The 22,898-nt window shown below is 42.5% G+C and overlaps 1 protein-coding gene across 2 annotated transcripts; it reads right to left on the bottom strand.

Moving 5' to 3' along the window:
* Positions 1 to 1,092: 1,092 nt before the first annotated feature.
* On the bottom strand, positions 1,093 to 22,843 carry DNAJC11 (DnaJ heat shock protein family (Hsp40) member C11). 2 transcript variants are annotated; one of them, XM_075172147.1, is made up of 16 exons: positions 22,684 to 22,843; positions 18,974 to 19,103; positions 16,741 to 16,814; positions 15,467 to 15,568; positions 10,163 to 10,291; positions 9,330 to 9,452; positions 7,394 to 7,467; positions 6,206 to 6,395; positions 5,731 to 5,816; positions 5,163 to 5,279; positions 4,007 to 4,162; positions 3,634 to 3,703; positions 3,453 to 3,510; positions 2,632 to 2,774; positions 2,032 to 2,161; positions 1,093 to 1,354 (listed from the first exon to the last, which is right to left on the bottom strand). In XM_075172147.1, exons 1-16 carry the CDS (start codon positions 22,753 to 22,755, stop codon positions 1,329 to 1,331), a joined length of 1,680 nt encoding a protein of 559 aa, XP_075028248.1. In that variant the 5' UTR covers positions 22,756 to 22,843; the 3' UTR covers positions 1,093 to 1,328. The 2 variants fall into 2 exon arrangements, with proteins under 2 accessions (XP_075028248.1, XP_075028247.1); XM_075172146.1 differs by lacking the exons at positions 1,093 to 1,354; positions 2,032 to 2,161 and adding an exon at positions 2,190 to 2,546 and having other exon boundaries at positions 22,684 to 22,801.
* Positions 22,844 to 22,898: the final 55 nt, after the last annotated feature.

Genomic DNA, 22,898 nt, shown 5'->3' with positions numbered 1-22,898 from the left:
TCAAATAAGTCTGCTTTTGGAAATCTAATTCTCCTGTTACAATGACTTGAGCAAAGAGAACCACAGTTGCACAGAAAAAGGGGCCAGGTACGTGTCAGGAAATGATTTATGGTACTTGTTGTCAAGAGCAACAATGCACTGCCAAGATACGGGGTTTTTTCCCTCTGTCTCTCACATGTAAGCAATGAAGGCTGCTCTAGACTCACTGAGAACAGAACTGTGACTGAGAAACAGCCACGATTATTCCTTTTCTCTATGAAAAAGCCTTGGTAGTGTTGACGTACGCACTGTGTAGTAGATACTATAAGGCTGCCGTTTCCATCTGCTGTGTCACTAGAACAGGACTGCCCTTTTTGCTGGTAAATCACTGGCAAGGCTTCTATGCAAGATTAATCCAATGGATTTATGTCATAACTGATGCTTTTTATTAGAAAGGGCAGCTGAATTTTACGTTTTCAGCTCTTTACCCATTTGGCATCTCTCCTCACTTTGGTCTGGTTTATTTGTTCCTCTTTTTCCTAGAAATAAATTAGATGGGAAGAGATAGTTGCAGCGTCAGAATCAAATGAAATGAATTGCTGTCTTTCTCGCCCGCTTGCTTTCCTCTTTTCTTGAAAACCTTGATAGTACATGGTTCTAGATGGCAGAAGAATCAATGAGACTATTATACCCTGTGTCCTTGTCTGGAATAGCAGTGTTTGAAATGAGCAGCTGGGTGGATTCATGCTGAAGAGGTCCATGTTACTACAAAAGGCAAACAACTTCATTTCAAACATACCTGTTCTTAACAAGTACATTTCAAATACAAATTTGAGACGGAAAACAATCTCTGTCCTCTTTCCAACAAAAAGATTTACACAGAGGCCTTCCAGGAGGTGGCCAGAGAACTTTTAACTTCCATTCACGAGCAGAAAAAGGTATGTTACCTACCCCAGGAAGTATGTGGAGAAGTGAGAACAACAGGTCTTCCTCCCCGCTCAATGCAAGAAGATATATGTGAGACTGTGGCCAAATCGCAGCAGGAAAGACATGGCTGCATGACGGGTGGTGCTCAGTGCCCGCTCACACAACCTCAGCAGAAAGTACTGTGCATTCAGAGTCACGTTGCTTTATTCGTTACTGAGCCACAATTCAGAGAAGTATTGCCCTGGAGCCACCTGTAGAAGCAGGTTCTCTCATTTTGTCTCCTAACATAACTGGTAGGACACCACCTGCTATATGGATAGTAAAAATAAAAATGTCTCTGTTCAAACTTGTAGCGTCCGGGGAAGGTTTTGTAGTTTCCGTTGACCCAGGTACCGTAACGGAACACGCACACTCTGACCAGATTAGCCATCTGCATCGATTCTGTGAGCTGTCGGATGAGAACAATAAATGGATACATGCCGCTTCTGTCGGATGAACAGAAGTCCTAGCCTGAACCACCGTACCAGGCAGAGACAGGAACATTTCTGGCTGCTAACTGAACACGATTCATATACACCTCCAATGTACTTAAGGAAGCTTTGTAAGTTGGATATGCTTCTTAAATTGGGCCAGGGAGCTGGTCTAGAGTAAACACGAGGTTTGTGCCCTTTAGCCAACTCCCCAGACCTACAGGGGTACCAGTAAAACTTGTCACTAGCAGATACCGGTTTCACAAAATTATTCTGGCAGGGAAAATGTTTTGGCAGATAGATAAATGGGGATGAGGAAGAAATCTGGCTCAGGCCTCCACCTTGCCTTCATACATTCAATTCAGTCCTCAAAGGGCAATCGAGTGCTGTGAATTGCCCAGCAGGGACAACAGCAGCTGTAGGAGGCCTCTGCTTCTAACTCCAGTTAGATATATAAGGTTAGATGGTATAAACAGCTGCAGTGGTGCTGCTGAGCTGTTTTAGCTCATACTCCAGAGGCATATCATGGTCAGTCCATTTCAGTAACCCCAGTTCTGAACCCCAGAAGCCCAGTTCTGTGTGCTTCACCACACAGAGGTGAAGCAATCCTTTACTGGTTCCTGAAGGAAGAAGCAGGGTGGTCCTTGCTACTTACATTGCTTTGGTATCCTAAGGGCCTCATTGTCAGCTGACATCACTTGGTGCAGAACTCCTCGGAACTGATAAAGCACTTTCAAACTCTTCTCCTCACCCACGCAGGGGTCGTAGAAACCCGGCAGCCCAGCCTTGAACCACAGAAGGACAAACTGAGCATCAGGGAATGGATTTTCACAGCTCTTCAAAAACATTTATTAATGCCAAAACGAGGTGTCATTAAAAAAAAAGGAGTTTTGTTGCCAATGAGATGAGACAAGAAGCTGAGGAATCGCCTCCCCAGTGGCAAGTTCTAAATGAAGAAAAGAGCGAACCAGGGGGTGGGAAGTCTCTGGTGTACAGCCCCAGAGTCTGTAACATGCACTGTCCCATGCCGCAAATATGGAGACACCGTTTCTTTGGCACTGGAAATGCCCAAAGAAAGAGAAGTTCCTGGAGGTTCATAACACTTGGTATGTAAATGGCTTCTGTAAATTGATCTAGAGTCACTAGCTTCAAGCACACTGGAGAAACCTCCTGGTAGGAGAGCATACAGTTCAATCGAAATTCTGAGTCACACATTGAACTCTTGAGTCTGGGCTTTAACAGAACAGCTACGTACCTTGGATGACTCTGTAAGGATCAGTTTAGAGTCTTTCACCAAGCACTGCAGGGGCACAGTCACATCTATTACTTTCACCTTCTCATTCTTCCTGCTGTTGTCATTAACAAACTTCCCGTACCAGGCGTTCACTACAATCAAACCTGCATTCACATGAAATCACAGATGTGATGAAAGGCTTCCCACTGACAGCTAGGCAGACAAGGATGAAAAGACCATCCCGGCATTTTCTCTTGCTTTCAACAATTTTTAATTTTCTCTGCCTGGACCCATGCTTCTCAAGACAGAAGAACAGTTCTACTTGGGTGTTTGTTAGCAATTTTCAGCACTAGGACAGAATGACATGACTTCAATGCCACAATGATGTGACAGTCCAAGTGGATGCCAATCCACTTTGGAACATTCTCTTGAAAATTGCTAGCAAACGTCAGAATTCTGATTTCCATTACAATCCAGGAGCAAACTGTGTAAGCTAGAGACCAGTGAAACCTAAACTTCAGACTATAACTTTTGCACATATTTATACACACACCTCTCTCTTGTGAAGAGATGAATCCAGACTATTGTCTTCACCCTTTTGATCCACCTCACAGCACGTCCCAAAAAAATATTCAGTGGATCCCTACTAAGCTCAGGCACCAGGAGCCAAATCATAATGGAACTTCCCCACTACATGCGCAACAGCAGTTACGCTGTGCTTCATTAGGGGTGGAAATGAAGAAACAATACCTTGCATTTCTCCCCCCCAACCACTCAGCCTTTGTATTGTTCCTTCCTCTCTCCAAATTTATGGAACAAGTAAATGGTGTTGTAATCTTTACCCATTCTGGCTTCCTCTGCTTCAATTATCCTCCGGACAGACTCTTGCATTAACCGGACCTGTCACAACAAAAGGGGCAGAGCAAAAATCAAGCAGTGTCAGACACTGTGTCCAAAAGGGAAAAGCACAGAGTGAAAACAGCTTCCTTTAACTAAGGGGGATTAGTTACGGGAAAGACTTACCGCAGCTTCAGCCTCCTGCTTCTTCTGAAGGATGTCGCTGGCTGTACTCTCCCTTTGCTTCTCCAGCTCTCTGGCATAAGGAAGTCAACATCACATCAGGTCTACACAGTGGGTGGGATTCAGCCACAAAGTGGCAGATGTCTACTTACCCACCCCAATTACAATTGACCCACAACCTCACACAAATGAGCTCGGTTTTAAGGTTCTTCCCCACCTTTCAAGATATTTTTGTAGGCTTCCGCAATTCAGTAGTACTGGTATATAGTGAACCACAGTGCCTCAGCCGGATGTCCCAGCCTTTGCACCAGGCTCCCAGAAGCACTTGAGTGGGACTTCCCAGCTCTGAATTTAAAACACAGTCTTGCAAGCTCACCTCTCCTTTTGTGCCCTGAGGTAGGGTTTGATGATTAGCCTATGCATGGCGAAGTAGATAACTAGAGGTCCCACGGTGGCATAGAATACAGCACTGGGAAGCAGCTGATCTGTTAGGTGGACAGGGAAGAAGTAGGTCTGGCTAGCCCTATTCAACCTGGAAGAAAAAAAGAACAGAATGACAGCTAAGAGGAAACACAGAGTTTAATGTGCTTGATTAAGTACACTTAGCAGCAGTGTATGCTGCTGAACAACTGCTGAACCAAAGGAGAGATGAATGATGAGCTCAAAAAGGTGAAAATCTGATAAACCAAAACAAGGCAATGATAAGACAGGCATCTGACACCATCCAGAGCCAGACTTCTATGTAGCAGACATCTCTTGTGACAGTACCTGGCCATTCTAAAGTGATTTTTCAATCTTAGGAGAATTTATTTGGTCCTTAATTTCACCAGAGAAAGGGACCAACATCATCATCAAAAGAAAAGAAAATGCTTATAGAGAAGGTCTATGTTCACAACACCAGCATGTGCCTTCAAGGAAGGAGTACATCAATATTTTTCTGAGGCTTATAATAATATCTATTTTAGAAAACATTAGTTTTCTTGGGACAGAGGTCTTCATGTCTTTACAGTTTCTGCATCCTGGCATGCCCTCTGCTGGCACCAATTAAAAGTGCACTACAGTATATGAACCCTTAAAGGGTTCTGCCCCTCGTTGTGAACTGCATCTTATTAATAGAATCATCACCTATATTAGTGAACGATAACTAATTCAAGTATATACTTGCATACAGTGTTATAAAAACGGAATGCAATTAAATCCATTTCTACTAGTAATATATTCGGAAATCTTCCATCCACTTACCATAATGCTCCAAACCTTACTTTAAGCTGTATTTTCAGAATATTTTGATGCACACCCACACTAGTCCTAAAAGAGGTGGCTCAGGCTCAGAGTAACACTGGCAGAAGGCACACATTGCTTCCAATGGGCACCACTTGTATTAGAGGTGAGGGCAGCTGCAACCTTTCATAGTGATATATCAATATACCTGTATTGACCCAAGATTGGGACCTTCCCACCTGAATATTGGAAATAGAATAATGCAGGTTACGGTCAGCCTCTGCAATCTAGAGTTGTAATCTTGAACTGACTTGATTTTCAAAGACACTCCTTGGGGAACACCAACACTGATGGTGGCTCCTAAAATGCTGTGCCTGGAGATCTTCCTCTCTGCTCCATACTCCACTATGGTCCCAAAGAAACCTGCCCTAGAATGACAGAACCAAAAACTGGTCAGATAGGGAAAACTCTTGAATTTCTCTTTACTGAATCTTGTAATTCCCCACCAAGTAAAACATGGAAATACATCTGTGTGCAGCAGATGTTGGCTACTGGAAGATTCACGGTGTATCTACAAGGTGAGATTAGCCTTTTCAGCTTGTAAAGCAGTAAACAGACTACCCGAACTTCTGGCTTTCTTATTGGTGATGATATAGAGATATCACACACAAGTATTTTAAGTTCCACTTATCCAAAGAGGCACACAAAGCTAAGCCTCCAAGATATTCACTTCAGCATTTGCCAGATTTAATTAATGAAAAGCAGCTTCCCAAAGACCACAGAAGCATTTGATTTGCGTGGAACCTGGAGGCCTACAACAGCAGGAGAGGACAGATTCTTTAGGCTGTGAGCAATATGAATTTTCTCTTGCACACTTACTTGAGAGAACCTTTCACTCGTGTTTGATCCTCATCCTGAAACTTATGCTGATAACTGACCATCATGAAAGAATGGGGGATTCCCAGCTGAAATACAAGAGGCACAAATGTATGAAAACGTACCCTCGGCCACCACTGAACGTTTCCCAAAATTTCCTTTCTTATCCTTTAAATGGCACAGAAAACATAGCAATGCTTGCCACTTACTCATCACAGCCTGCAATCTCTGCAGTCTGTGTTGTGCATCCTGACCCTAACCTGAGCTGATCCACATTAGATATAACAATGTTGGGTGCAAAGTGTCGTGCTCTGCCAAATGCAGCTGGTTACCTACATTACATGTTCGTACGAGATAGTACCAACTGCTCCGTTATCCTCTAGTCCAAGCCAAAATACTACTGGGACGGAAAAGCTGAGGCACTTCTCTCCCGCGGGTTGGTATCACTGTCCCCGGCATACAGCAACAGGACTCTCACCTGTAACGCCACGGTGAAATGGCTGGTTTTTGTATCACGGACAATACTAGTGTTCATGGCTGACTGGATGCCCCACCGCCACTGTAAGTAGCCCATCGTGTTCTTGTCGAGGTTGCGGGCTAGGACTGTGGTGAGGCCTGGGCGAATCCCACGGGATGAAAACTGCAGGGCACAGTTTGTAGTGATGAAACTAGGAGAAATAAGGAAAGCCTCATCAGTGGTAAAACACAGGCTCCCAGATGGCCTCAAATTCCTTCCTTCCCAGGAGCCTTGCTGAATATACAGAGACTATCCTGTGAAGAGCATGATGCTTGAGGGTTTCAGGAAAAACTCAAAACTAATTTAGACTGTGCTGACCATAGCAGCGGCCAGAAGAACAGGGTCATGCCCTAGTTTATTGGTCTGTGCCACAACACTGCAGCCAACGCAGCAGGCTACCCTTCAGCCTTTGCCCTAGGCAGATAAAGTCCTGGTCTTCTGTAGAGGCAGCACACTTGGCTGCTAGAAGATAGCAGCCCTGCTATTTAATAATCCTCAAGCATCAGCTCCAAAAAACAGCATTAAAGGACTCTACAGGGAAGAAGATCCCTGTGTAAGCTCTGAGGAATGGCATATTTACTAAATTAGAAAATATAAAAAGAAGGAAGTCTACACTGGCACCTACAATGCTCTAACATATGTGTTCAATCACAACCCTTACCTTGTACTCTCCTTTGCAACTTGAGATCTCTATTCGTTTGTAAACAGACACCACACTAGTGGCAAATTTGGCATTATTTCCCTAAAACATGACATATCATCTCCTCTTTTGCTGTCAGAAACTCTATCTCACACATGGAAGCCCCAGAAGAGCTCCCCAATTTTTTGTTCTGCTGCCAGAGCAAACTTCTGTTGCTCTGATTGTGAGATCATGCCTCAAGTATCACGAATTCATGACAAGATCAAATACAAATCTAGGGATGTGGAATACAGACCTTCCTTAAACTGGAAGTATGAAAATGAAGGACACCAACACACCAAAAGAATACAAGCATTTTGATCAGTACTAAAGCATGACCTTAAGTCTAAAGAAGAAATACCTTATTTTGTAGGATAGAAAACAAATCCAAATTAACATGGAAGAGAATTCAAGCCGTTTAGTTCCTTAGTGTGGAATATTAACCATTAGACCATTTTTCTAATATTTACCATCTTGGTGTAAGATTACGGAATATCTTCAGACCGAAGAGAGGTCCCTGAAGGTCTCCTGCTCCAAACTCCAACTGTTTAAATGCACAATGACAAATTGTTAGAAGAAAACATCTTTTACAACAGTGACAAAGTACTTCACAAGCGGTTTCGGCTGGGATAGAGTTGATTTTCTTTCTAGTACCTGGTACAGTGCTGTGTTTTGGATTTAGTATGAGAGTAATGTTGATAACACACTGATGTTGTAATTGTTGCTAAGTAGTGCTTACACTAAGTCAAGGACTTCTCAGGTTCCCATGCTCTGCGAGGTGCACAAGAAGCTGGGAGGGGGCACAGCCAAGACAGTTGATCCAAACTGGCCAAAGGGATATTCCATACCATATGATGTCATGCTCAGTATATAAACTGGGGGGAGTTGGCCACAGAGCAGCGATTGCTGCGCTGGGACTGGCTGGGTGTCGGTTGGCCGGTGGTGAGCAGTTGCATCATTTGTTTTTCCCCCTCTCTCTCGTTGTTTTCCTTTTAATTAAAATTTTTATTATTATTATTATATTTCAATTATTAAACTGTTCTTATCTCAACGTATGAGTTTTCTTACTTTTGCTCTTCAGATTCTCTCCCCCATCCCACCGAGGGAGGGCGGAGGGTGAGCGAGCAGCTGTGTGGTGCTTGGTTGCCGACTGCGGTTAAACCACAACAACATCGCAGACATTTTACACATCCGAATAACATTTACCACATATTTCAGCATCCTCTCTTTTCTACTAGCTTTGCATTCAAAATAAGATGTGTCTCACTGAGTAAGGTCCTCACGAGTAAAACAAAGCCAGTTTCATAGTGCTACAGGCTACTACTACTAGCACCTGCTCTGGTTGTTCCAGTGAAAATGGGGAAGACACCTCCATCACAGCCCCACAATGGCAAACAAGAAGGCTTGGCTGCTGCCCTCTGAGGGTAAGAGTCCTTTGCAGGACAGCCTCACAGTAATGTCAGCAGTTCTGCTGCTGCACCATCTCAGTGTCTGCAAAACGCACCTGCTGCTTCCTCCACTAATCTGGGTGACTTCCAGGGCTGCTATTCAATGTTGATTTGGTGTTGTTCAGTCTCATTAATGGAAGCAGTTCTTAGACCTGACACTTTTCATGACAAAACCTGCAAAAGCAGTTCCTACTACATTTGCATCTCCCAAGTAAGTTTATTAAATGGGTTTTTTAAAACTTTTTAGTCAACTGACTCATGACAATATCCACAAGCTCCTGTATTACCGATATTACAAAATCCTGATGCAAATTGAATGCCTCCAGTCTATGAATTCTCAAACAAGAGGGAAAATCCCATTTCTCACAAGCTGAGAAAACAGGTTAGCAGTAGCTAGTGTGCAAAAAGGAAGGCGCAGAACGCAACCTGCCAACCATAGCAGCAATGCCACAAGCATCTCAAACAAAGCCATCGGTCTAGCGAGGCACAGTTTTCAGGTGGCAACATGGGACCTTCCAGCTACTTAGATCATATCTGCCTGGGAATCAAACTATTTTCCTCCATAACTTCTTCCCTTGTGAGCAGAACAGTTTTTGAAGCGAAGACAAACTATCATGCTGCCCTAAGTGCATGCTCACAGCCTCCGGAAGGCACCTGGGAGGCTTCAGACAGTGAAATTAGGATGGCCCTGGAGACAATAGGTAACAACTCTGTCAGCGTAAGTGAAGTTCAAAATGCACAGCCAAATGGAAAGGGGAAACAATTAAGAAAAAACAAGGTTTGGCCTTCCCTTTTTCTCAAATTCCTTTGAGAATTCCTTTTTCTACATTCTGCAGAATGTAGAAAATGAGACATGAAACAGAGCTAAAGTTCCCTAAAGAAAATAAACACTAGGTAACTAATCCAAGCAGCCTGAAATAGCCTGGATATAAAAATGCATAACAGCTAGTACTCTTACCTCTCCCCATCCCTTGGCAGAAGTTACTCGTCTCAGAGCAAGATTAATCGATCCACCTCCATTCCCATTCTGGGTGGAAAGGTTACCAGACAGTATTGCTGTGTCCGTGGCAGTCAATGGTGCCTGAAAAATGAATATACCGTTACCAATTACTCTGATCCCGATTCACACATTTAATGCATGTTCTGCAAGGACATAATCATGACTGCAGAGACTGTAAGCGCAGAGATACAGGTAACACTCCAGTTGACTCCTTGTCATCCACTAAGCCCAGGTGTTTGAACCAGACATGGGCACACTTGCTCTAAATTTTGTAGTCAAAGATCAAGCATGGCAAAAAGTGACATAATTCTTACAGTACCAGACATTTGTGACACCTTTAATGTACTATCTTGAAGTCCTGACCCTGAGCTGCAAACCCTTCTAGTCTCACTAGCAGACTAAATTTTTTCAACTCTCTGGAACAGAGGAAACACCCCCCCTTCTTTTCCTTATCCACATCCTCAAAACTGGGTGCCATTCATTTTCATACACTAAATACTCCTTATTCAGTGAGAACTAGATACCTGTTTTCAATCATGATTGAGCCTCCCTGCTAGCAGCACGGCAGGACCACTGTAGCCTACAAACCAGTCACACAAATGCATGCTGTACAGTCAACACGGAGTCCTGCTGGAACCGAGCTTCCTCTTCCCACCCACACCGGTAATCACGTCCTTCCATAAATCAAGATGAGAACCGCCTGAGCAGTGTTTCATTTTTTGTTGCTTTGCTGTAGTGCCTCATTAGCTCAGGCCCTGCTCCACACCAGCAGCAGCATCTGCCCTCCTTACCTCAATGGACTGGGATATGTGCATTTTGTTTATCTCAATCTGGGGAAAGCTGCTCCCAGGCACATCTTCATATTCTTCGTCGTAACGATCAAAGAGGTCAGTGGCATCTATTCCGACACTAATTGTTCCCTAAGGAATGACAAGTGAAACAAGTACTTAGCATTAACAAACATCCAACATACATAGGCCAAATGGCTAAACCACTCTTGTATATGATTAATTTTTTTTGCAGCTTTTTCTTGTTCTGCAATTACCTTTTCCACTCTAAAATGCATTTCTTACACATTCAAGACAAACAAAAATGAATGATTACAATATTCTAAATTAGCAATATAAATCATAAAATAAACTGGATAAAAGGCAGTTTTTCAGCAGGAATGCAACTTGTAATACTAGGAGGCAATTCTTCTGTTGTGATGCATTACAGAAGTAGGTAGAACACTTTTACACAGGTTTCTTCTTCCCCCACAACTGACTCTGCTCTGTCAGTGTTTTAAAGTTGAAATATATTTTAGAAATTGATTTTCAAAGGAACTTGGCCAGAAAGCCTCTAAATGCTTTCTTCTTATGAGTTATCTGAAACAACTTCGTTTTGAGCTGCATCATTCACTTTGCAATTGAACTTGTTAGTCAAAAATCTTATTTTCTTTTTCCTCGTTTATATCTTGTAATCAGAAGAAAAGCTTGACAAAGATAGATTTTTAGCAAGTGGTAAATATTTCCTTTCTCAGACCACAGAAAAGCTTATTCCTACAAAAAACTAGGCCACAGCTAAACAGTCTGGCTACCTGCTGCTCTGCTCACTCAGACTAACTGCAAGAGTGGGTTTATTTGAAAATAAGATAAATAAATCTTTTCTTTTTTAAAATCCTTGTCTGGGTCATATAACTTCAAGAGGCTTTGGAAACCTTCCCTATAGACCTATTAAACAGCATTCCATAGAATGACGTCTGAGCAATTTGTATAAAGAAACTCAATAGCTGGGTAGGTACAAAAACCACTCACACAGAGTCCAAGTATGGATGGAATAAATTCTTATTTCAATCTGAGTGAGCGTTTCTCCTTGCTTAGTCCACTCTAATCAAATGTAGAACCATAAATATAGGAAGAATTGCAGAGTTTGACAGGACTCAAAATTTCTTTGGTTTGGCTTCCACCTATTTATTTGCTGTGGAGATTCCTGACCTCTTCTCAATGTTTATTTTCTGATTTCTTACACAGCAAAAATTGGATAAATATTTTAACACAGGAAGGTGCGATTATTTCCAGGAGAACTCTGGAACAAGGGCTGTGCCCCAACTGTTTACAAATTACTCTTGGCAGGCTGGTGAATTTCAAAGCAATTACGCTTATCATTCTGTTTGTGGCAGCGCCAATGAAGAGCTCCTGCCCTTTATGCAGAAGACTGGTTTTCAGGAACCATCTGCAAAGTCACCCGCAAGGGATCTGCTCTCCAGACGCTACAGCTTCTTCAGTTTCAGCCCTCTCCTACGTTGTGCTGTTCCTTGAAATGAGGCCAAAATAAGAGTGAAGCAAGGCAAAACCGCCAACCGCCTAGGAAGCAGCGCAGCCCTGCACTGCTGCTCCAGCCCTCTGGAAAGACACGGAGTAGAATAGCCAAAGAGAAACAGAGAGTGCCAACTCCACTCAATGAAATTCCAGCAAATGCACTCCAGAGTGCCAATCAAACATGTCTAAATACAGGTGAGCATTTATTTTAACAGAAGAGAGAACTATTTCAATTTTTCCCTGATGCTCTTCAATTCAAGGAAGTGTAAAACCCAAGACCTTTCGTAACAGAGGCAGGATGGAAAGAAAGGTTTTCCATGTGGACCGCCACATTCAGCACAGAACCTTTGCCAGACTGCAACTTTAAATTCCAAGTTAGACATTTTTAAACAAGGGATATCATGCTGAGTAGTAAGCATGCTGAATTTGAAGGCAAAAAGACAGAAAATTGCGTATTTTCAACTCAGACCGGAATATAAGCAGCAGTAAAGCTTTCTCAAGAATTTGCATGAAAAAAAAAAACACTGAAAAACTTCTTACTATACTATATTTATTCGTACCGCAATGCTTGTACCCTTTGTAAAGATGCACCAAGGTCCACACACATTCCTGAAATTCATTGCAACTCCTTTCTTTCAATCATACTCAAAATCTTATGATTTCCTTTTTCACACCTATGAATTTTAGAACAAATATCCCTCCCAATGAAAAAAGGAAAACACCTGAACCCATCCATGAAAATCCACAAAACCCAGTCAGAGGAAAGGAGCGTCTCCATTCCTTCCCCGGCGCCCCAGCAGATCTTCTATTTCGCTGCCTTTCGCTGAAGTGAGCTTGCCTTTCACTGAGTGGACTCCGTGCAGACATTTCACCTCCCACCAAGCAGGTGAAGTCACCCTCAGAGGTCTATAGATCCTGGCAAGGAAACTGGCTCAGGCGCAAGCACAGGAAAAGCAGCAGATGGTAAAGTTAAAAATACTCCCAGAGAACGACAGCACCCCCTATGCCACCGGATAATGGAGAGGGGATCGCTGCTGCTTACAACGCCCCATCAGCCACCTGCTCAGACCATTGTAAATGAAAAAGCCCTCCCCAAAGAAAGAGCAGCAGGGAAAAAGCTGTAAAGCTCTGCTCAGAAGTCGGCGGTGCATGCACGCAACATCCTGCAAAGCGCACCAGCTCAGCAGGGCAGGAAGCTGGGGAGCGGCACTACAGAACCATCAGAGTTGTTATCTGGTATCATCTTTTAAAATCACCTTTATTTGCCATCCTGCGAATATGAACAGACTTTGCTGATGGAATTAAGAGGTGTGCCAGAGAAGAATATACTCCCTCCTCAATCCCTTTTTTCTTAGGGATTTACCTTCTGGAAAGTGACATACAGAAGCTGTGCAAGACTAAGCCTTGAGGGACCTGCATTTCTTAGGTGTTGACTTTCTGCAGCAGGAAAATAATGGGATTTAGTTTCTCCTAACAGGAAGCGGTTCTTCTCAAATCAAGTAATGAACTTTTCAACCCTTCTACACGTCTTTGAAAGCAAAAACAAAGCTCTAAAAGCAAATAATAGACTCAATTCGAAATCTGCCAAATTGCCTACATCTGGTTATTGCTCAACATTTCTGGTTAAAATGCTTTATTTTGCTGGAACCGTTTTATAGAACTGACAAAATGTTGGAAATTTTAAAATAACTTGCGTTCGTGTATGAAACGATCACAGCTGCGCTACCTAATTCCACAGGAACACTGCCTGGAGAGACATTTCTATAGGCTGCCAATCAGCAATTGCTGTAAACACCCAGATGGCTAATTTTATCACAGGACACAGAGGCTGAGGCTTACAATGCAGCTCTGCTTTTTACTGCTCACAGCCATGGCAAGGCACCCAGATAAAATGTCAAATTCTGAAAGTCACAGAGAAGCATGAGGTGGAGATAACCATGCCCTTCTCTGAGAATACGCTTCTGACCCCAGTCACTCTCAGCTCCAGCGAAGACAGTTTGACTTGCCCATTTTGTGGCATCCAGAAATCCCTTCCTGCCTGGAATAATTTTGGCAGCAGATATTCATGTAACACCTTACGCTTATTTACCCTTCCAGTACAAACAAGTTCTTAGTATCAGTGCACTATCCACAAAGCAGCCTGGTGATCTGTATTAGTCAATTTGCTTTGCTAAGACCAGTGCAGATCCAAAGTCTGTGCCAAGGGGAATATCTCAAAACATTACAAGTCGTCTCAGATGGACATTTTTCTGATACAGTCCTAAGCATTACTGTACTCACACTTCTGTCCACTCAGAAAACACTGTGATTTTAAACTGCTGACCATGAAAACACCAGCAACCTTCCAAACCAACAGTAATAGTAGTTAATCATCTGGTAGTTTGTTTCTCGGGTTATGCAAGTTACGCTGCAACACTTCAGAAGTCCCTGCATGAACACAACGACACAAGAGACCTCCTCTCTCAAAACCCCTGAAAGAGTACAGTCACCTGCGCTTCAGTGCTTCAGGATGCAGAATCTGTGTTGACTGCAAGCCTCCAGTGAGAGCTCAGGGGATACCCAGTTTTCCACCAAGAAAAGAAGCAAAAATTGACATCTCATTACAGTTTATTTTTTCAAGATGGAGAAAGTTTGTCTACATAAATATCTGCACGGTTACTTGGGGGTAGACAAAGGAAAATTAAGGCTCCCCCACCATGGACCACTTCTATACTGCACAGAAGAAATGGATTTCCAACACATTTCAAAAAATAGGTACAAAATACTTTCTGATAGTTTAAGCAAAAAAACCCCAAGGAAAATATAGATACAGGTAAACTGAAGTATGAATACATTTGGTGAGTGTAGATGCAGCTCTTGGATAATGTTATTCACTGCACGAGAACCAAGATCTTTGTGATTCAGTAAGCTTTGAAACCTCAGTCAGTGACAATTCTGACAAAACCTGGGTTTGCCTAGCATACTTATCAAGCCAAGAGCCAGAGAAGCCATTAGCATCCTAAACTACCGGAGTATTCCAGTTGCAGCAGGTGACAGAGGAAGCAGCGGTTGATTGCCATTTCCACTTCTCCCTGCCATCCCAACACTACCACGAGAACATCACCCTCAACACGATATTCTTGATCATCTTTGAACAGCTAAGATTGAGCTGTGAGGTGGGTCATTTAGTGTCAGTTTATGGCTGCTTAAACAGACTGAGAGATGGGAACAGAATACTCTATGATTTTGAGTGCGATCAAGCTTTCCTAAAACAGGCATTAACTGTGAAACTGGCAAGACCCCAATCCTGTTCAGGTTGATTTTGCTCACTGTGCTGCAGCCAGAAGACTTCTGCAATCCAGCTGGTTTGGTAGCTGCCTCACATTTTTCATTGGTTTCAAAGCTGCGTTTGAATATCTCCCCACATTGTTGTGACACTACAGCAGTATCGAAGGGAAAACCTGTCAGGTAACTGCAGGGAGTTTAATTTTATTTGGAATACTTGGAAAGAAATCATAAACATTTCAGTCTTAGGTCTGTTTTCTTGAAATTGCTGAAAGAGATATTTTGCTCCTACATGTTTCAACAAAAAAACGAAAAAGAACTTTCAATAGAGGATTGAGGAACTGTTTGAAGAATTAGCTGTTTTCCCTACATTGTCCAGAGAAACTGCATATTCAAAAAAGGAAAAGTAACTCACTAAGTGTAGATACCTAAGAGGCTATTTACTATAGCCCCTCATCTAGGTTCATCACACCCTGCATATTCGTAATAATTTATGGATTCACTTGAGACTAGGATGAAGTCTTTGCTTACCTTTGGATTAGTTCGCTGCTGCAGTCTTCTCTCTTCCCTCTCCCTCTGCAAACGCTCAAATTCTTCCCTGATTTCAGCTGGAGTTCTCTTCCTTTCCACAACCTGCTCAAAAAGAAATTAAAAACAAAAGATTACCAGAAAGAGGATGTTCAGGGTATTGCATTGCTGATGGGACAGAGGTCCAGTGACCTGGTACACTCTAACACATTGCTCCTGCTGCTGCTGTAAGCCACTCTGCACGAATTTCAATACTAAGAGTTTGGAAGCAAACATCTGGGCCAGGTCAAATGGCAGGCATGAGAGAAAACTCCATGCTTTGAGAGAAGGGAAAATGGTCTTGTTATTTCTATTCCCTTGACAAAACCAGGGCAAACAGCTTTCAATCCACAAGCTGAAGACACTGCAGCGCAGCTGTTATCAACAGCTATACATTAACTTCTCTACTAGGTGTAGACACAAAAATGAAAACGACTGAAAGTTTCTGGCCTGAGGTTAACTGATTAAGTGAGAGTTTTGTGATTTTAGGCTGTGCTGATTCACATCTATTTACCTTACATGGCTCAGGGAATGAGGGTTTTAAACAGGTATGGCTCTAGGTATGGATAGAAAGAGTATTGGATTTGGCTTTTCAAAATAAGATCAAGTCTGCCACAAGCAGCTCAAAAACGTCTGTTACACACTGCCACTGCTCCACATTTCTTGCTACTAACTCCAAACTTGACCTTGGTAGTGATCTGACCCAATACAATATGATTCTGCAGCAAGCAGCATAGCACAATCAACTGAGACTGGCAGAGGCTAGCAAGGGGACTTAACAACAGGAAAGCCAGGAATGGACAAGTTCTCTTTCAAAGCCCAAAAAACCAAACCAACAAAAAAAAACAACCCCAAAAAGCACAGAAAGAAAAAGTAATTTCAAACTCAGAGGCTAGCTGATGCTGAAAAAAAAGTTTCTGATGAAAGAGATGAGACTAGATGGACAATAACGACGCATTTGTGTCAGACAAAGATGTTGCCTGTCTTGGTAATACCCTATTAGGGAACTCTGAATGTCAGGTTTATTGTTTTCTTGTCAAGTGAAAAACCTAAGTATTCTTTGAAAATTCATCATGGTGTTTCAGCAGAGAGAGACAGAAATAACTAAACAAGGATGCCTGCAAACAGACAGGCATTTATTACCATCAAGGTGTCAGTGCAGCTCGATAAAACAAGAATGTCAGATAAAGGTGGGTTTAGCCAATTCCACTGGCCATAAGGTGCTAAATTTCTCTCACCTCCCATCCTTCCATTTCCAGTCCTCTCCTCCCATATATGTCATAGATGGCTCTGGTCTGTGGATCACTAAGCACTGCAAGTTAAAATCAAAAGAGAGGAAAGAATTCAGTCTTTGGTCTTCTCCTGGAATTTCAGACCAACACACTAGTGTTACTTGGAATTCAAGCACAGATCCTGGAAACATGTTGTTCTACAGTTGCATCCAATTTTTACATTAACTCCTTTTAACCTTTTCACGTGCTATATTAACAGGACACACTGACTTTTCCCCCCAACAAATTCCTTTTTTTTCTTTTTTCTTCCTTCTAAAATCAAAAAGTGAAAAGAACACAAGAGACATGCAGACTAACTGAATATGCAGCAGGGTGTTTTAACATTGCTTTCTTTGACTGAAGGGTGACATAAGCCCTCTAACAATCAATGAGATTATTAGCAATTCAGTGATAGCAGTCCCTGGAAACTTTCTGAGGAGGAATGACATCTACCTCTGTCTAGCTTTCAGAGCTCTTTGGCGCTTCGCTCCCTGTCTTCAACCTTCCTTATCATCCCTGTCCACTGATCCTTTCCCACCCAGTCCAAACACATGGGACATGCCAAGCACCAACAAAGCAATTTCCATGAGGCAGTTCATGCCTTGCCAAAGATCAACTACAGGGTAATCGCAAAAATGCATGTAGAATGTGAATCTCCCAAAAAGTCACCCAATGCAATGAAGAAAATAAAATACATCAGGAGACTGCAGAACAGTTACTTTGGAAAAAGACTGCACATAGAATTAAGAAGAATCTCTAAAATGTAAGGGATATTTAAATGCATAATCTCTCATACCACACCCTTCCTTAAAAAAAAAAAATATTAAAAAATCATCAGTATTTTTCCCACATGGTTCCAAGACCAGCTTTATCATTAGCATGTATTTCTTTTGACTGTGGAGGAACTGATGAGTCTTCAGGGAGCTGGGTGTGTATATTAAGGTAAAAAAAGGCTTTGATCTGAAGTACTTGAAGATTATTGAATTTGCTAAATGTCACAGGCAGATACTATTTTTTATAAATTCTGATAAAATAAATCTTTTGTTGTGTGATATTAAGAGATGGAAGAGGAGGGGGAGAAAGTAGGCAGGAGGTGGGGTGGCTTATTTTCAAGATGTCAAAATTTTTGCTTGTGAAATATTACGCTCAAATTTAGTACTAAACAAGCAACAATTTAGATATACATCGCAACACAGAGCTAAGCAAAGCCACGGACCCTAATGTAAGACCTACTCACCACATTAAAATGAAATAATTGAAGCATCCTGAGTTTTTATTCCCCATGTCATCAATGTAAGACCTTCACTGTTCTCCCCAGCAAAAGCTTCCATATGTCCTAACGCCTAACTAGGGACAATGTAAAAGACTCCACCCATGTCCAAGTCCAACTGGAAGAAACAAATGCTTATCATTCAGAAAACATGAGAGTAAAAAAAAATTTTTTAGCTCATCTTTGAGGTTTAATAGAGGAATATTTATTCATTATTTTGCTTTAGTTTCTCTTTAGGCTACAGGACTGGGCATCTAGTTTGCTGCACTAGTTTTTTAATGCAGAAGAGTCCTGCCAGCTTCTAATCCACTTGCATTCCAGGTGCCTCTTATCACACTTGCAAAATGCTGCAAGCTAATTCTAACGAATCACTTCCGTGTGCCTCAGTTACAGATGGTGACACCAGGATTTAAGTATATGTTGTCTTAATTCAGAATATTTTTAAAGGGCTTTGGCATCCTTGGATGAGAAAAAAACTCTAACTGCTACGAATCCATTGTCCTGATCTCAGTCCTATAATATGGAACAACTTGCAGAAAAACAATGGAGACCGCAACCAGGTGATAGAGAACAGAAATTCGGGATGCATCAGTCCAAAAGTAAAATATGAAAATGTCTTTCTGTTTGAAGCTTTTCAGTCTTCAGCCTCTTATGGGAGAGTCTTTTCAGAAGTAAGGCAAATGGTGAAAAGATTATTTACAACGTGCAGGAAATAAGACAGAGACTCCACATCTCATTCATTGCAGAATTTATCTTGCATTGCTCCTCTGATTTACAGGACAGAAGCAGGAAACAAAGCATTGCTAAGTATCATCAAATTTTATTATTACTTTGTAATAATATCTATCTTCTTAAAAAAGCATGAAGACACAGCCCTCCTTCTAGAAAACCCCTGAAAACAGTTTCTGCAAACTTCAGACTTCCACTGACCTTCATAAGCTTGGTGAACAAGGTTAAAGAGCCGCTCAGCTTGCGTTTTGAGCTCTGGGTCTCTGTGCTTGTCTGGATGGTACAGCATACACAGTCGGCGGTAGGCAGCTTTTAGCTCTTCCTGAGAGGCCTGTGGAAAGCAGTAAAAATTAATTAAAGTACAATCAATGCTATTTAAAGAAGACCATTCTCAAGATCAGCTCTAAACGAGAAGTCCATCAGCTATTACATTACACTACTTTTACTTACACAAAATCAAGAATGGACTTTTGTTTCATTATATAAGTTAATGAAACATTCAATTACGCACACTGGTATTTTCCATGCTATTTGAGTGCAACAAGTGACAGCAACAGCTCATCAGTGTATACCTAGGTATAAAAAGTTAAGTGAAAAAGCAACACCCAAGCAATCTGTGTTCATACATTATTTTTATTAGGCAACTACTGTCTCCTGAATTCAATGCAGAAGAGGAAAGAAAAATAAAGTCACCTCAGGATAAAACCACTTGAATCCAGAGATGTACATCAAATTCCACTCGTATTTCAATCTTAAACCCTCAAGTAGATACTATAACTATCAAAAAGCACTGGTTTTCCACAGCAGTAAAAGTAAGAAATGTAAACCTACAGTTTTACATTCATCCCTTCACTGCTATGCTCCCCCACACCTCCCTTCCTATACAGCATGGGCTCTCTGTAGTGCTGTAAGAAGGGAAGGCGCATCATCTGCCCTCAAAAACACACTCACCTGCCGTGGATGGATAACCAGAAGAACAGTGTGTCACTAAATGCATCAAGAAAAAAAGAAAAGCCCTGTTCTTTACCACAACCACTCTAGAATTTCAGATGGCACGTGGCCTCATTCCAAAGACTCGTGATGGAAACAGATTTCAGATGGCTCTTTCAGAATCAACAGAATAAAAACCCCACTCCTTCCATTACGACCTCTCAGGAGACAACCTCACAGCAATATTATTTTTTGACTCTAAAGAATCTCGGTAACTTCCCCTTTCTCATCTCATTCCTGCAACAGTCCTTATGTTGCAGCAGCTGTCTATTCCTTGGAGGCTGGTTAACACCTATTTAGAAGTGCAGTTGCCAAAATCAAGCAGAGCTTCCCTGAAAGGCACAGATAGCGCATGCAGCTTCACAGAGCTACCAACTGGCCAGTTACAACTGTCCAGGCAAGAATCAATTCCCGGGGCGCAGGAAGCAGGACACCACTTCTCTGCACCAGGAGAAATATGCAGAGTAAAATAAACAAAACAACATGACGGCTACTTGCTGGCCTCCTGCAAGCAAACGTCGTCCCTTTTATTATAGCCAGGGGTTACAATGGACAAGAATACAATGCTAGCAAGTGAGAAAGGGGCATCCAGAAAATGACTTTCGATAACAGAATTTAAAGACACACATTCCATTTACTCTTAATGCTCTTCAGTGACTGAAGCTTTCAGAGTTTCCAAGCTTTCACCGTGAAAATAAAGGCCCTAAAAGTTTGTTTCTTAAAGTAACATCTTTTTTTACAACTTGTGGTAAGGAGAGTCTGGGTTTTCATCAAAGAAATGCATTCATTTGTGTACCAAAGGTAGAAATACATTCAATTTTGAGGACAGCTTAGAATAAATGTTTTCTCTGCACATTTGTACTATTTCACGGTAATGTTTCTAAATGATATAGCAAACGTGGATCTGCCAAATTTGCTGGCCCCAAGACAGTAAAGGTAGCTACAGATTAGCTCTTTTCTTTTTACTACCTTGTGCTTTCTCGGACACTGAATTTAAACTCGACTGAGAAGGCAGGGGAACATGTAGGTCTAAAATGGCATTCTTTAATCAAATTAATGATAAATGGTTTAATGTGCTATTGATTATATAATAGAAACGAGCAGTTTCATTTTTCATAAATACCATGTTCAATAAAATGTTAGATTGGGCCTTTCATCATCATTGAATAGCTTGGGTCATCGGTTCAATATTTCATGAGCAACAGCCTCTTAGAAACCACTAAAGAAATACTGACATAATTTCAAATCGCAATGAAATACATAAGTTAGTAATAATCATATGTGAGCTACATTTTTGTTACCAAAATTCCAGGCAAAATTAAAAAGTGCCCCATCTCCCTGTTTGGGGTTTAAAAGGCTTCATTTAACGTCTCAAACATGCCACCATGTTTTTACTGGATTGAAATCTATAGAAGATTAAACATTTATATACATGCATAGTAGAAAATCGCTGCACGGTAGGCTTACTCTCCTCATCGGGGCTGCAAAGGTCAGTGGTTAACTATTATTTTAAGCTCAGCTCCTACATCACACGAAGCTGGCTCAGCACACAGAAATGCGAGTTCACTGCATTCCACTGCTACACATGACAGTAGCATTTAATTTGAATTTAATTAGCAAGGGGGAATTAACAAAGCAACTGCTACTCTCAGTTGGAATTACTCTCTCAAAGACCATTTTAACTTGGCTTCCAGCTCCCTGCTGTACCAAACCTGAATTTTCTGATCTCTAGTGAAGAGCTGAAAGCCTAAGTTAACTATTAAGCCTTCACTGTTAATCTCCCAAGCAGTCGCAACCCTTGTGCGGTTCCTACCTCTTTCTTTTAACCTCTACATCTGCACGCTGCTGACATTTGGGAGGATGAATTACAAAAGCTGTCGAGTGATCTAAAAGTATGGCCCACTGGCTTTTAACAAGACTCGGGCTTGAGTCGCATGGAAATTTTTCAAAAAAGAGCACACTTTACTGCATGGCATTAAGAGAGTTGTGCAAACAGAGTTACTTTCACACATTTTTCCTCCAGAAATGCGGAAGATTTCCACAAATGAAACTGCCACCGAGGCCACAAGTACTGATATTAACTCCAAAGATATTTTTTTCAAAGCTATCAGACTGAATTGCTTCTAAGTCTTGAACTCCTATTATACGCAATAGTAGTAGTTCAGTAAAAGCCATCTTCAGCTCGAATTGTTAACATCGAGGCCTACGTGCTTGAATAGTGAAGTCTGTTTACATATATAGTGTATATATATTGCTATTGCATTTGCTGAAACAAACTACAGCACAGTTTATGTGTTCAGATCTCTGGCAATTTGCCTAATTATTACTATAAAAAAGTAGTTACCTCCCATTAAGTTCCAACTGTTCTAGTGTAACAAAACTGCATCAATTCATACTGATCCATTCTTAAAAATGAAATCAAGGACTATTGAGCCTCCTTTTTTTGATGAGAGAGGTGTTTTGCAAAAAATGTAGGTGTTTCCAGTTTGGAAACATTTGGAAAGCCCACACAGCACCGATTAAAACAGCAACAAACATACAACCAAAGAAGTAAGTATGTTATATATGTACGCAGAGATTAGTCCAAGATCAAGCCACCATACGCCCGAGAAAAATCAAATCGGAAGGACTCACTACAAAAATGACGCCTCACCCTTCGCTCTCGCGTCCCGCCGCGCACGCCACCAGCACCCCCGCGACCCGGGTCGGATTTCCGAAGTCCAGCTCCGGGGCAGGACGGCTGAGGCAGCCCCGCTCCCGCCCGCCGGGCCCCGCAACGGTCGCGGCCCGGCCTGCCCAGGCGAGCACCGGGGTCACGGCCCGCCCGGCCCCGCCTCTCCACCCCGCGGCGCCCCGCCGCCCGGCCCCGGCCCCGGCCCCGGCCCCGGCCCCGGCCCCGGCCCCGCCGCCGCCAGCCCCACCTCCCGCCGCACGTTGAGCAGCGAGTAGTAGTCCTCGTTGTCCGGCACCTCCTCCCCCAAGGCCGCCGCCATCTTCCCGACCTCTCACCCCGCGCCGCCGCGCAGCCGGGCGTAGCAGCAGCGCGAGAGCGGCGCGAGCCGCGGCGCCGCTCGCTGCCGCGCCCCCCAGCGGCCCGGCAGGCCCAGCGCCTGCGCATGCGCCCGGGTACAGCGGG

This window comes from Calonectris borealis, chromosome 23, assembly GCF_964195595.1.
Source record: "Calonectris borealis chromosome 23, bCalBor7.hap1.2, whole genome shotgun sequence".
In the NCBI taxonomy this organism is placed as follows: Eukaryota; Metazoa; Chordata; class Aves; order Procellariiformes; family Procellariidae; genus Calonectris; species Calonectris borealis.
The sequence above is the reverse complement of the archived record's forward strand: the minus strand, read 5'-3'. Positions and strand labels throughout refer to the sequence as shown.

Bases quoted from the DNA above. Each gene is read 5' to 3' on its own strand.
- DNAJC11 (XM_075172146.1), bottom strand. From the start codon at position 22,755: ATGGCGGCGGCCTTGGGGGAGGAGGTGCCGGACAACGAGGACTACTAC. The intron at 6,396-7,393 runs GTAAATATTAGA...TATTTCTCCTAG, and splicing joins CGTAATCTTACACCAAGATG to TTTCATCACTACAAACTGTG. The intron at 2,547-2,631 runs GTACGTAGCTGT...CTCTCCTACCAG, and splicing joins TCCTTACAGAGTCATCCAAG to GAGGTTTCTCCAGTGTGCTT.